Source organism: Danio rerio, chromosome 5 (genome assembly GCF_052040795.2).
Source record: "Danio rerio strain M-AB ecotype USA chromosome 5, GRCz13ab, whole genome shotgun sequence".
Classification (NCBI taxonomy): domain Eukaryota; kingdom Metazoa; phylum Chordata; class Actinopteri; order Cypriniformes; family Danionidae; genus Danio; species Danio rerio.
Genome location: NC_141025.1, coordinates 42660588 through 42675925, shown reverse-complemented (window position 1 = coordinate 42675925; position 15338 = coordinate 42660588). Strand labels below are relative to the sequence as shown.

Sequence of the window (15338 nt, the reverse complement as noted above, 5' to 3'; positions counted from 1 at the left end):
TCGCGGAAGAGCTAAAATATTATTGGTCTGGGTGGCTTTGACGGTTTATTGCGATTGGTTTATTTTCTGCTGCGTTGTGAATTGTCTATTTTTTATTGGCTCCGGAGGATCTGATTAAATTGTTGCTCGGTTGAGCAGAAGTGTCAAAATGCCATCTAGTCTATTGCCAAATAGGCCGTGTTTCTGTTTCCAAAGTTAGGTAATCTCAACATACACGAAGCGCCAAATATGTTGCGTAATATTTCTAAATTAACTGTAACGCAGAGAAAATCTGGAGAAGGCCTATCTTATATTACTGTCACAATAAAATGTAGGCTACATTGGCTAACTGTCATGTCTTTGTAAAGCAGTTTTAGTGGCTTGTTTATTTGGATTTATTTCTAACAATAACACATTTTTACAATGATATATTTATGTGTGTGTGTGTGTGTGTGTGTGTTCAACAAAACTGTCAGATAAAATACTTATAATAGGCAACATGGCGAAAATAACATCTATATTAGTCTGTAAAAAGATCACAGAACATTCAGGAAACACATGCATTGTATTCCTGTCTTCATATAGTTTCCAATATTTTTGTACTAATTTTTAGCAGTACGTTTTTAATCAATTAATTTACCATGATCATTTATTCCTTTAGATGTTTTATTAAGTGCAGGTTAGACAGGGTTTATTTTTTATTTATTTATCGAAAAAATGTGTTAAACTGAATGAAGATGGCACATTATTTCATCTATATTTTGAGATTTTATTTTCCAAAACTTTATTTCAAACTTTCAAGCCGACACTATTTTAACTGTTTGTATGTCTATAAAATCCCTTCTGTGAATCTTATTTAAAACAGACATTAAAATGTAACATTTCATGTTTGACCTAGATTTCAAACCTTTTTAATTCTTCAAGATCATGCTGTAAAATATCAAAGCTTCATGTCCATTCCAAAAGCATAACGCTAATCAGAGATTTTCAAAGTTCTTTAATTTATTATTCTGCAGGTATAAATTATACTAAGAATTATAGCATCAAAACATACTGAGTATAGATGCATCCTCTTGCTCTTGTACACCATTCGTCCTAACAAGAGGAATGTAACCTCATTGCCACGACTAAATAAAATGGCAACAGCATCTTTGTGGCATTTCTGTAACGTTACCAGGGATGACACTTTAGCTACAGTAGCAGGGCTACTAGTATATTGCAAGGCTACATCTGAAAACAAATAGTACAACATTTAAAAAAAGGTTCATTTGGATGCAGCAAAAAAAAGTGTCAAGGTGCATTTTAGCAGGAATAGTGAAGAGCATCCTCTCTGACATCTGCCTATGTCTTTGCATTCTTGGCTTGAATATATTCCTCCATTTTCTTATTCAAGTCACTGAAGTCAAAAGCGGTTTCTTCTGCCCAGGCTTGCAAAAAAAGCGGAAGCTTTCTGAAACGTAAATCAAGAGATTACTATTAACTGATTATACCCTTACAATCAGATTCAAATGATGTGTGAATTTCATGTAATATGACATGTAATATTACAAAAGATATCTGTGACATATAACATCGCACAACAATGATACTGATATCTTACATTGACTTGGGTCTGTCTGAAATACTGTGTGCTTCTCTCCAGTGTGCCAACGCTTCCTCTCTGCGATCAAGCCTCCACAAGACCTCAGCGAGCCACATCTCTGTATTCTTGCAGCCTGGTGAAATTCAATTCCACATGTAAACTTGCAGCAACAAACAAGTCCCACTGACTAATGACAGCACATCATCTGAATACCTGGAGACATCTGCAGACCGAGATGAAGATCTCTCAGAGCCTCTTTCAGCTGACCTCTTTCTAAAAAGCAGAGTCCTCTACCAGCTAGTGCGTGTCCTTTTGCTGTTTCCAGAGTCGACACTTTGTCAACCATTACTTCAGAGTTTCCAGGATGTTTTTCTTTCCAGTCTGAAAGATTGAAAAGATTAAACAGAATGAAAATAAACACCATTTCTTGAATGGAGATCTGTTATTAATAGAAACCCAATGATGACTTTAGGACAGGGGTGGGGAACCTTTTTTCTATCAAGGGCCATTTACATTTTTGTAACATCGTTTAGGGGCCATACTAAATTATAGGTTGGCTGGATTATGGGAAAAATCATAATTGCGATTATTTTGGTCATACTTGTAATCACGATTATTTAAAACGATTATCAGTTGAAGTCAAAATTATTCGCCCTCCTGTGAATTTAGTTTTTTATAGGCCTCTATAAATATACATTTCCCAAATGATGTTTAACAGAGGAAGTTTTCACAGTATTTCCTATAATATTTTATCTTCTGGAAAAAGTCTAATTTGTTTTTATTTCAGCAAGAATAAAAGCAGTTTTTAATATATTGTCATTATTATTAATCAATAATATTAGCTCCATTAAGCAATATATGTTTTTGATTGTCTGCAAAAGAAACTACTGTTAAACAAAGACTTGCTTAAATACCCTAATTAAGCCTTCGAATGTCACTTTAAGCTGAGTATTAGTATCTTGAAAAATATCTAGTAAAATATAATGTACTGTCATCATAGCAAATATGAAAGGAATCAGTTATTAGAAATGAGTTATTAAATCTGTAATGTTTAAAAATGGGTTGAAAATAAATATTTCCATTAAACAGAAATTGGGGGGGAATACAGCCCGTAGGCCGGATGTTTCCCACCCCTGCTTTAGGATAAAAATTAACAGCAAGTGTGCTTTTTCTTAATCGTCTTAGTACTAGATGTTCGAGTTTAGCCATGGTCACACCTGGTATAAAGATGTGTTTTCGTAGATCTGATCACAAGAAGACAAAGAGCCACATTACTGTTCAAACCTGCCATTTCTCGGATCTATCAATCTAATATTGTGAAAGCTAGAACAATTTCCATAAAGCACAAAAAGGTATTAAATGTAGCAGATCAATCAAACACACTTTATCAGTTATAAACTATACTGTAATTCATTGTCAGTTCCAATGGCCTAGGGGTTAAGTGTGCAGACATATAACACAGAGGTGCACATGGTGACCAGAGTTTGAGTCCCGGTTCAAGGTCCTTTGCTGATCCCTCTCCTATCTTTCTGCTCTTTATTCATTCCTGTCTCCCTTTCTGCTGTCCTATCAAATAAAAGTGGAAAAAACTATACACGTATATAGAAAGAAAATATAATTATTTTATTTCTGATCTTCTCCTAATACACACTTTTTTTCTGATTTAGCATGTATACGTGTTTATTTTCATTGTATTTGTTTAACAAATATTATAGAACATTGAAAACAATTTAAACAATTCATTCATTCATTCATTTTCTTTTCAGCTTAGTCCCTTTATTAATCCGGGGTCGCCACAGCGCAATGAACCGCCAACTTATCCAGCACATTTTAATGCGGCAGTTGCCCTTCCAGCTGCAACCCATCCCTGGGAAACAACCACACACTCATTCACATTTATACATTACAGACAATTTAGTCTACCCCATTCACCTGTACAGCATGTCTTTGGACTTTGGTGGAAACCAGAGAACATGCAAACTCCACACAGAAATGCCAACTGACCCAGCCAAGGCTCGAACCAGCGTCCTTCTTGCTGTGAGGTGACAACACTTCCTACTGCGCCACTGCATCGCCAACAATTTAATTGTCTTTGAATAAAATTATTATGCAAGGATCAGGAATTGATCATTAATTTTCTTTTGGCTTAGTGCCTGATCTATCAGGGGTCACCACACCAGAATGAACCAGCAACAACACTGGCATATGTTTTAAGTAGTAGATGCCCTTCGCGCAGCAACCTAGTACTGAAAACACCCATACACTCTCACATATACACACACACACTCATACACTGTGGCCAGTTTAGTTCATCCAATTCACCTATAGTTCATTTTCATTTTAATACTTCTTTGGACTGTGGGGGAAACTGGAGCACCCATAAAAAAATCGACACGAACATGGGGAGAACATGCAAACTCTGTACAGAAACACTAACTGGCCCAGTTGAGACTTGAACCAACAACCTTTTAACTGTGAGGTGATAATGCTAACCACTGAGCCACTGTGCCACCCCTAGGAATTGGTCAAGTCAAAGAAATTAGCAGCCATAGCCTTAGGGCTGGACGATATGGCATAAATTTATATCACAATATATTTCTTAATTTCGGTCGATACAATATAATTCCCATATCGATATGGACAAAATTTAAAAAGCCAGGAATAATCTGCCAAGAATGCACACAATAGATGTCTGTACCTACAAATGTCTGCAAACTGAATTTGCAAAGTCTATAATACTTCTAGGCCAGGGGTGTCAAACTCAATTCCTTGAGGGCCGAAGCCCTGCACAGTTTAGTTCCAAACCTGCTCCAACACACTTACCTGTAGGTTTCAAACAAGACTGAAGGACTAAGTTAGTTTGATCAGGTGTGTTTAATTAGGGTTGGAACTAAACTGTGCAGAGCTCCGGCCCTTTTGGAACTGAGTTTGACACCTGTGCTCTAGGCTCTTGCAACTTTTTTTTTTTTAAATAAAAAAGTACAAAAAAAAAATAATGTTCACTTTTTATTTGTATTTAGCCTTTGCAAACAGATGAATCTATTCATACAGTAGTTCTGGTCGCTTTTCATCTTGAACGTCCTTTAAGGGTTATATCTGTCTATTTATATTTGTGTATAATTACCCAATTAAATTAAAAGGTTTCACATAAAATAGTTCTTATATATTTTATATAGCCTATTTATATAGACTAATATTGTATATTATTTTATATAACACACTTTCATTTATTAATCACTATTAATCACATTCTTTCTATATCATTAGCTTTGCAATAACCAGATTCCTGATAAATATGTTTGACTGAAATCCTACACGGAGGGCGCAGTTTCATCTTCTCTCGATCAGGCTCATTATCCGATTTACTCTTGTTTAAAAAAAATATGCATATGTATGCTTGACTGCCTCTGGCATTTTTGAAAATACATACGTTATTTAGTAGGCCCCTACGTCATTGTTTATTTTCGCTGAAGATGAAGAGAGTACAGTTCATTTACTTCTTCAACTCCTGCCAGGAACATTCAGTGGCACATCCACTTCTGGATGGTGTTGAAAGTGGACAATCTCAAAACATTTTCACCCTGTTGTTCACTTGTGATTGGATAAACGAAAATGCATTTTAAAGGGGTGGTCCACTATGATATCATATTTTAGAATTTAGTTCATATATAATGTGCATTGTGAAAATAATATCTCTGAATGTAAGGCACTTGAATGTAGGTTTAATGCAAAGACACTAGCTTTTACAGAGTTAGCTTAGCAAAGCCTACGGCAAACAAATTTGGGGACTACAAAAAATACATCCGGGCTAGTGAGATCTCAAGGGTTTCAGTTTACACGCATTCACCTCACACATAAAACCCACACAGTGAAGGCACGTGGCCAGAGGCACTGTAACGTTATAGCAGTAAAAGCTAAATGCCGTCTCCTAAATGTAATTCCACAGAGTTTGTACTGTTTCTGTATTTGGGCTTTCAAAGGACAGAGAGAGAAATGAGAAATGCATACAGTTTAATTTTATTATGTTCCAGAATTTTTTTTTAAAACTACATAACTAGCATTTGACAAAGGACAGCTTCCAGAATCTCTCTCGGTTCGTCTAAAACTCCTCCAATCGACGAAGTCTAAAACTCCAATCGATTAGTCTAAAACTCCTCCAATCGACAAAGTTGTGGATTGTAAGCCACGACCTGTGAGTATTATTATTTGTTAAAATTGATCTATGACGCAGAGTTTTTTAGCGTTAACAGTATGATGTAGCGAGTACTTAAACAAGTATGTAAACACGGAAAAATACTGTTTGGCAAAGTTAACAATTTAACTACAAATTCATATTTATCAGTCAAACTGGTGTAAACACCCACAATCTTCAGCAGCGCTGCAGTGTCTCTCTATACGGACGCTTTCCCTGCATTCTACATTTCAAATAACAAACTCCAAAAAGATATGTGAATGTTTCATATTACTTACACATGTTTATTCCGAATATATGTGAAATACACTTGTCAGATTTTGTTTTAGAGAGCAGACGCAAGCTGTATGCTCTTCATTTCTGTCTGATTTAGGCAGCTAACCCTGCTAACAGCTGCTTTGATCGGACTGTTTACACAGCTCAAAAGCGCATGCTTTCAGGGAAGTGAAGTAGAGCCAATGTGCAAATCACAGCACATTATGTTATTGGACCAATCAGAGCCTCAAGGGTGGACCTTTCAGAAGAACTAGCAAATATGTCGTTTTCATGTTATCCGAGTAGCTGTATGTAATCAAAGTAAGATATATGGAAAAATAACATGATTTTCTACAAGTGAAGCATGAGCACACATTGCTCTGCATCTTATAAACATAACCAAGCCTTAAAAATACACTGTGGAATACCCCTTTAATACAAAGTGTGAACAGGCCTTAAATGTCAGACTAGAACTAAGAGATTACTCACCTTTCTGTTTGACAAACACTTTCACCAGCTGATTGATCGCTCTGAAAGGAAAGAACAAGAGAGCATTAGAAAAACACTCAGTGAGACACCTAGCTCATATTATCCTACTGTACCTTGTAAAATGTGTAATAGCCTCTTTGGTGTCCTTCAGTTTCCAGTGAGCTTGTGCTTGAAGGAGCCGGGCTGCACCAGCCCATAACACAAAGTCCATGTTTTCAAGTACAGCATCACTGTCAGCTAAATGTTGTTTTTCAGCAGCATCAAGCAGCAGCCTCTCAGGAATGAAGTCCAGAGTGCTTGTGATGACCTCCTCGCAGACCACAAGAGCATCTCTATACCTTTGAGCTTTTAATAAAGCAAATCCTGCTTCAATGTAGACCACTGGGATTCTGGGAAAACAAGTGCCATTTTCTGTAGGTACCTGAAACACAATTAGATAATACGGAATCAGTAGCAATAAGTACTGTATTGACTTGATTTGTAGTTTTGTATGTCACATTCTCATTATATACTGTGAGAAGGGTTGTCACCAAAATTTTTGCCAATTGTCTGCTGTCTGTAGCAGAGGCAGGGCTTCATACAAAGCACAGCAGATAGAGACAGTACACAGGTGAAAAGAAGTGTTTAGTGTTTTCCTGATGATGTTTAGATAAACTGGTGCAAAAGTACTTGGTTTTAAAGCAGCAAACCCCACAGTTTCAGTGAAAGTGTAAAAATGGCAAACAAAATCCAAAAAAATTATTTTAAAAGTTTCATATAAAGCTACTGCAGCTGATTAAATTTAAATGTATATTTATTAGGGATGTAACGGTATTGTAAATACCGTCATACCGCAATATTAATTTTTTTCGATATTACCGAAGTCGCATGACTCGGTAAAACTATAGGTCTTCTGAGAAAATTTGCTCAGGCGAATGAAGCGAACGGGACGTAGCTGAAACTTCATTTCCCATCAGCCCAGGCGTGGCCATAATCCTTTGCGGTCTGTTGTCGCTACAGATCCAGTAATGCGGAAATGGAGTGTGCTGCTAGTAGCGGAGATGAAAAAAAGATGGAAATGATCGAACCTAAAGCGGGTGTTGTCGCCGCGCGCGTGCTGAATAGCGGTGCTGTCGCGCGCGTTCTGATCAGCTGTGTTGTGGCGCGCGTATTGTAAAGCGCCGAGGGGGGGTTAAGCGCGCATATTCAAGAGAGGTGTTGTCGCGCGCCTACTGAAGGGCTGGATTGGACGGAGGTTGTGTCGCGTCGCGGGGGCACTTTTGATCGTTTTGGAAGGGCATTTTCTATCCAAGACTAAAAAGGGCATGTACACTGCACAGGTTGAGCCCTATGTGTGCACGTGCCTGCAAGTTGGGGAATACGACTAATAACAGTCATGGGGACTGCAGAAACACAGCACACTGTTCAGATTGATGCAGACATTGACTTGTACCGCAAAGAGATCTCTATCTCACTCATGGTTTGTCTTCTCAAGTGGTGGAAAGACAATGCACAACGTTACCCACTGCTGTCAACCTGGGCCAAGTCATATCTCTCTTGTCCCAGAAACCTCAGTCCCAAATGAGAGGGTTTTTTTCTGTTGCAGGGGACATTGTAAATACCCAGAGATACCAGCTTTTACCAGATTATAATTATATGATAATTTTCCTTTAAACCCATCTCTATCTAAGTGAGTGAGTGATTAAATGTTGAATGTGGTGAGTTTTCAACAATACTAAATTGAAACTTTATTTTTTTACATGGTTTAATAATTTTTTGTTATTAAAATTGAAGTTAGTGTTTCAAAGCTTACAGATAGATGGCTAATTTGTATGTCATTGACACTTTTGGCACTTTTTTGGAGTATTTTCAAAAGTTTTTTTTTCCTGTAAATGATTCAATAAATACCGTACCGTGACATTCATACCGAGGTATTACCGAACTGTGAAATTCTGATACCGTTACATCCCTAATATTTATTAAATCAGTATTATCACAATAAAACCACTGTATTGTGGACACTTAAATATTTTTAATAGTGTGTGTCCTTACATTTGTTCCCTGCCTGCAATTTGTTTTTAGATTAGTATTAATTGAATTGGGTTAATATGTGAGACTAGGTAACAAAGCAAGTCATAAGTGTCTTTTTTAATTGAGATGTATACATCACCTGAAAGTTCAATAGATACACTTTTCTATAATGTATGGTTTGTTAGGACAGACCAATATTTAGCCGGGACACAACTGAGTATCTGAAGTCTAAGGGTTCCTAATACCACACCTTTACCAGGAGTTAATATTTTATATTCAGACAGTGTGGGTCTGTGATAAATAATGACAATCTGGGGTGCAGATCTGGGATGCGTTTCCCTTAACAACGACGTAACTCGTGGCCGAACTATCATAGTATGATGCATCGTTTGGGAAAAGAACGATGTAGTGAAGTGTGTTTCCCAAAACCCATAGTTTCTCTGTCACAGATCCATCGCTTGAACCCGTTAATTATGAAGTAAAACATCCATAATGATGCTCTAAACGGGGTGGAGTAACTACTTCTTTACAGTAGAACCCCAATCATTTCCCTGTGCAATTAAATTGTTTTACATAAACACGCATTTAAAATAAAATCCAATATTAGATTTGGTAAAAACATTGTTTTTCATATTAACTGAAATAAAGACCTTTTTCTTAGAATGCAAAATTACCCATTATACCTTGTGTGCATGCCAAGGAGAATGCTAAGAACTTCCGTTCAGCAGCTGATGCGTATAAACGGTCACATTTGGACAGCTTTGAAATGATAGTTTTAATCAATTTCATTTGCTTTTAACGTCTTTGAACTAATACTGTTGTTGATCAGCACCACCTCTTGGACTGATCATTTCAAAAAATGCGATCTAATGGGATGAAAAACAACCGCTGTGAGGCATTTTGTCCCCGACGGCATCTTGTGCCGTTTAAATGGAGCCTCATAATTGCTAAAATCAACATTTTCTTTCTTTCAAATATATAACCAACCCAAACAATTGTAATTCACCTCTGTTTGGCATTAAAAAAAGATAATTCTGACCTGGCATTGCAAAAATATACCTTTACGATTAGACTGTGTGGTCCAGGTTTACATAATAACAGGAATTAAATTTAAAAAAAATTCCTAACACTATCTTTTCATAATCGGTAAAATAAATGTTCCAAATGAATACATAATTATGTTTATTAACAAAATCGTCTAATATGTATCGCACACCCAAGAGTAGTTACTGTGACAGGTCTAGTTGTATCACATCACTATATGCATTACATCTGAAACTGATGCTTGAAAATTGCAGTACTTACAAGACCTTTTCCATCTGACCGCAGTGATGTCAACAGATCAAGATAGCACTCAACACCATCTGAAATACTGATTGACAATAATATGCCTATTATGAGTAGCATTCTGCAAATAATTCAATAAACTTTGTATTTCATCATAAAATGTTTGTATTTGTATTTGTTGATGTAGTCCAGCATTTGTGCCTGTAATGGGATGACTTACCTGCCATTGAGCACGCATGTGTTAGCCAATGTGTGCAGAATCAGAGAGGGGGAAGGAACTCTGCTAATGAAGCTCATCTGTTCACCACCGAGCAGCATAGCAGGAGAGACCAGTGAAAAACTAGACAAACTTTTATCAGACTGTAGCTGGACTGCCTATGACCAAAGCAACAGATCAGTATTATTACACAAAGACATTTTAAAGTAACACTACAAACAAAGCATGCAGGAAATGCATTCATAGAACGTAAAAAATCCTTAACTGCTTCAAATAAAACCAGTGTTATTCAATTAAGTCTGTCAGTGTCAGCTTAGCCCTATTACTTTCTACATTTATTTGTTCAAACTTAATCTGCTTTGTTGACACTAGAAGACAGTCATGAGACATGGACCTTTGGCACTCACAAATTATTAATTTAATATTTTTAATATTGTAACAACTTGGCATGAACAAAATAAGGACAAGGTCATTACTGATAGAAGTAGCTAATGAAAGTAATGAAAGTAATAAAAGTGCATGTATCTTCATATATGACTTTCAATTTCAATAGACCCTTAAAATTCCACTTAAAATTCCATGAAACTTCATGACCTGTGAGAACCCTGGGCCTAATAAAGCACACAACATATTCAAGCGTTTTTGGTGTTTCTATAAAACCAAACAGAAAAATCGATGGTAATTTTCTGGATTTGAATATTCTTCAAAATATTTAAAATAATGCACATACACAAGTCAACTAAATATATAACACTCTTTTAGTGTTTTGGGGGGTATTTTATTTAAAATACATTTTACACACTGTGCATTTAATAGCAGCCCATTAAACTTTACAACATGATTTGCTTCATAAACTAAGCACTTTGGTTAAAACTATTGAACATCTTTAGCTGATGTACTATTGCATAGTCAAAAACACTGGATATCATGCACACAATTTAATTAGCACTGCATCAAAGCAATTTCAGGAGTTGGTTGTGTTCTCTTCATTCACATTATGATCATTCAGGGGATTCAATTATGTATTTTAATGTGGCTGTGACTCTTGAAACTTTATATGGCCGTTATGTGCACAACGACTTACAGAGTAAAGAAGATGCAAGGCCTCCATTTCAGCCTTTGGATTGCCAAGCTGTCTGAACACCAGAGCACTTTGATAAAGTGCACCAAGACAAGAAAAATCTACCTCCAATGCCTTCCTATAATAGTGGAGAGCACAATGGGGCTGATCCTGCAAGAACATAAGAAACATGGCCAGTGAGAAACATACAGGACTTAAAGGGATAGTTCACCGAAAGCGGAACATTGTGTCATCATTTACTCACCCCTCACTTGTCACAAACTCAGTTGATTTACTTTCTTTTGTTGAACACAAAAGAAGATATTTTGAAGAAAGCTAGAAACCTGTAATCATTGACTTCCAAAGAGGTTTTGTGACTATGGATGTCAAGGGTTACCATAAAATCAATCAATGGTTCAGCATAAAAAAAAAGCTCATAAATGTTTGGAACCACTTGAAAGCGAGCAAATACATTTTCATTTTTAAGTGAACTATCGCTATAAAAATCTGCTAAAATTCTGACCGACTACACATCCAGGGGCATTTTTGCTGGGGACAGGGGGACATGTCCTCCCCACATTTTAAAATCCTGTTTGTGTTCCCACACTTTTTTATATTGCACGCAATTTGCCATGGAGGAGTGTGAGCAAGCAGGGCACAGAGAGAGTCTGCATTAAAAAATAACTCTGTAAAAATTCGAATGCTCAGGTATTGCGGTTGAAATTCTCTTCTCAGCCAGTGACGACAGCAATGAAATATGAAGCACCAACAGATAACTTCAATGTCCACATGAATAAAAAAAGAAAATGCGAGCAAACAGCTTCAGAATATTAGGTCATGACAATATTAATATGTCAGAATCTGTCAACACTTGTTGAAGCTAGTCTATCAATTAGCACCAGAAATGTAAACACGTTAGTTTTTCATTATCCAAATGTATATGCTTATGCATGAAAGACAATTATCAAAATAATGATCCAAAAATTTTTTCACATAATTAGTCTACATACAAATATTTAGCTGTATTTCTATCATTGATATTACAAGTGATCCGACACGCACATGTTTTTTTAATTTCCAATTTTTGTGTTAGCTTGAAATTAAATTTGTTAAATCAACCTATTTTTCCCTGGATTTTGTATCCCCAGTCCTTTAATGTATGTAAATTTTAAAAAATTCCACCATTGTGTGTCCTCCAATTTCCTAAACCAAAGTTACACCCCTAGTTATATTATATGTTAAGATTTTTCTAATGTAACAAACAAACTGAATCAAACATAAACAAGAATTGATAAAGGAACTGCTGGTCCAACATTTTGCTCAGGGTTCATCGGTTTGGGGATTGCAGAACAGAGCTTCTTACCAGCTTAGCAAAAGTCTGGCCTGTAAGAGTGTGGATATGTGCCAAGAGACTTCTGGGACTCGGAAGACCTTTAGCCTCCTGAAAAACAGCAAGGGCCTCAGAATATTTCTCTGTCTTCATCTGTTCCACCCCTAAAATAGCATAAAAGAACATATTTTTGGATTAATGGCTACTCTAATACTTATAACATTTCAAAAGGCAAAGAAGCTACAAAAAAAGAGCAACACTGCTTCTCACTGTTTAATCATATGCAGGGTAATCAATCTGATTTGCATTGTGCATTTATATTGATGTCATATTAGTCTTGACATCAATGTCATATTAAACTTGATAACAAATAAAAAAATACTTAATATCTTAGTTTGGACATTTTGAACCTTGGCATATAACAGTGCAGATATGCAAAAGTTCCTTGAGATCCTTTGCTGCCATGGCAACCATTAGTGAGGTGTCTTCTTCCAGTCTCAGAGGAAGGTTTCGGGTTTCTGTCTGTAGATTCACGGGTGCTGAACACTCCCTCTGAGAGGACACGAGAATGACAGCAACAAAAGACTCAAATATACATTCTGAAAAACAACAGTATTTACATTAAACACTAAAATTGAGTGGAGGTTGCTTGAAAATGAGGCCTGTCATGATATCAGACTGCTGTTAAATGATATATTGTACTACAATTTATTGCGATAAACAATATTATTGTCCTTTTAAAATCTACTTATGCCACTCATTATATAATGCAGGTATGAATATAATAGCACCATAATGGAAGTACACTCTCTTTCTAAGAACAGATCATATTTTATTCTTAAGAGTATTTATTTTAATTATAGCAACTTTAATAAATAGGCATTGGAATCAGAATGTGCCATGGTGTAAATATCCTAAAAAAATAAAGAAAAAAGGTTAACAAAAAGTGTCCTCTACCACAGGGGTGTCGAACTCATTCCTGGAGGGCCTGCAGCCCTGCAAAGCTTAGTTCCAGCCCTGCTTCAACACACCTATTTGTAGGTATCAAACAATTCTAAACACTCAATTAGTACGATCGGTAGTGCTTATATAGAGTTGGAACTGAAGTGTGCAGAGCTGCAGCCCTAGAGGAACTGAGTTTGACACCTGTGCTTTACCAGATCTATTTTCAGTTATTAGGCACCCACATGAAAACATACAATAGTAATTTATAGTTAATTTTAGATTTTATAGATTTTTAACCATACTGACATCTCCATTGAACAGTGGATAAGACGACAGGCTGCACATGTTGCTGACGTTGGTTTTTATGTATGGGCAATATTTATTGCATCACAAAAAAATGATTGAGGCCATGTTCATGAGTGTGCGATAAGTCGATATATTGATTATTGTGATAGGCCTATTGACAATGCATTTTTAATTTAGCTCTCTCTCTCTCTCTCTCTCTCTCTCTCTCTCTCTCTCTATATATATATATATATATATATATATATATATATATATATATATATATATATATATATATATATTTTTTTTTTTATATTATTGAAATGTACATTTATTAAAAAATAGGCCAACAAATTTTGGTTATAAGGATATTAACAGAAAGCATAAGAGCTCAGCATACTGTATCTCTCTAGAGCCTCATGTCAATTACTCTAACACATAAAAGACAGAAACATGTTTATTTTTTTAACACTTTCAGATTCTTTTAGATTTTTTAAAAGAGTTCCTCTTTTAGTGCAATTTACATTACAATATGATGTGTCCGTTTAATTTTTAAAGAAAAGAAATAAGGTACATTTCGCAAGTTTCTTTCTTCAGAAACCTACAAGGAGGATCTAATGATTCTTAAACTGATTTGTATTGACACACCTTGCTGTCAATCTGAGTCAGAAGAGTAAGCACTCTCTCTAGCTGGCCCTGCATGAGCCACAGCATCCACTGGAGCAGCAGGAGCTTGTGGACATATGGCAAATACACAGAGCAGCCAAAAGTGCGCAGAGCATCCTCCCACAGCTTCACTGGCTCAGTGCTGGACACCGGACAGTCAGCAGCCTCTAAAGCTACACACAAACAGAACAGCACAGCTAGGAACACACAATACGGCATGTAAATGAGCAATAAACGACGCTGCTGTACTTACCTCTGAATAAACTGCGGGTCAGACTCTCCTCCATCTCGCTTGGGTTAGAGAAGTCCAGTGCGAATAAACACGTGTTGTATGAAACTGTCAGTTCGAGCTTCAGACGTTCAGTAGCTGCTGGTAGTCCTGTGCAAACACAATTTATGGTTAGAAACTGCAGACTAGCACCCTACTGTAAATCCTGTACGACAGTAAGTTAACGTTACCTTGGGTTTTCTGAAGTAGTTTGAGGCTTTCTGAATAGCATCGCTTACGAACTTCCCGATTGGGTTGAAGGCTCTGTTCATTTTGCTGAAATGGAAATTCTGTAGATGAGTATTTCTGTGGGAGGACTAATGCTACAATTTCAAGTAAACGATTAAAACACCTTTGTTTAACTTAACGTTACCTTCCAAGCCAGAATTATGTTGTTGTTCTCCTCACTCCATCGATCAACCAAACAGGGAATAACAGACATGTCAGGCCTTAAAAAAACAGAGCCCTTATACTTCCTAATTTCATGTCTTATATCCACAATCCACTGATTTCCGAAGTGACAACAACCATAATCCACAAGATCTGTTTCGAAATTTCCCTCCTGCGAGTCTGAACAAATGATAATTCATACAGCGCCATCTGCTGTTTGGGGTGCAAAAGCATAACATCGTCTGAGTCATACTGAGTTATGCAATATTTTTGTTCTTATTCTTGAAATATTGGATAACAATTTTTTAAATATAAAAAAATTATAAACGAAGAAATTACAGGAAAGAAGCATTAAACTGTCCAATATGTTCAGAGGTCTGGGG

The 15338-nt window shown here is 36.4% G+C and overlaps 2 protein-coding genes across 2 annotated transcripts in view; one reads left to right on the top strand and one right to left on the bottom strand.

The window, feature by feature from the left end:
* Positions 1 to 15338, top strand: part of epg5 (ectopic P-granules autophagy protein 5 homolog (C. elegans)) — a 1176376-nt gene that overhangs the window by 752615 nt on the left and 408423 nt on the right. The window lies entirely within an intron of this gene.
* fancg (FA complementation group G) lies at positions 986 to 15072 on the bottom strand. Its single transcript, NM_205639.1, is given in 14 exon segments — positions 986 to 1429; positions 1580 to 1694; positions 1775 to 1942; positions 6498 to 6538; positions 6611 to 6918; positions 9813 to 9879; positions 10015 to 10169; positions 11096 to 11242; positions 12435 to 12565; positions 12812 to 12953; positions 14280 to 14470; positions 14551 to 14676; positions 14757 to 14841; positions 14939 to 15072. Coding segments are annotated over 14 exon segments (1854 nt in total). The 5' UTR covers positions 15008 to 15072; the 3' UTR covers positions 986 to 1320.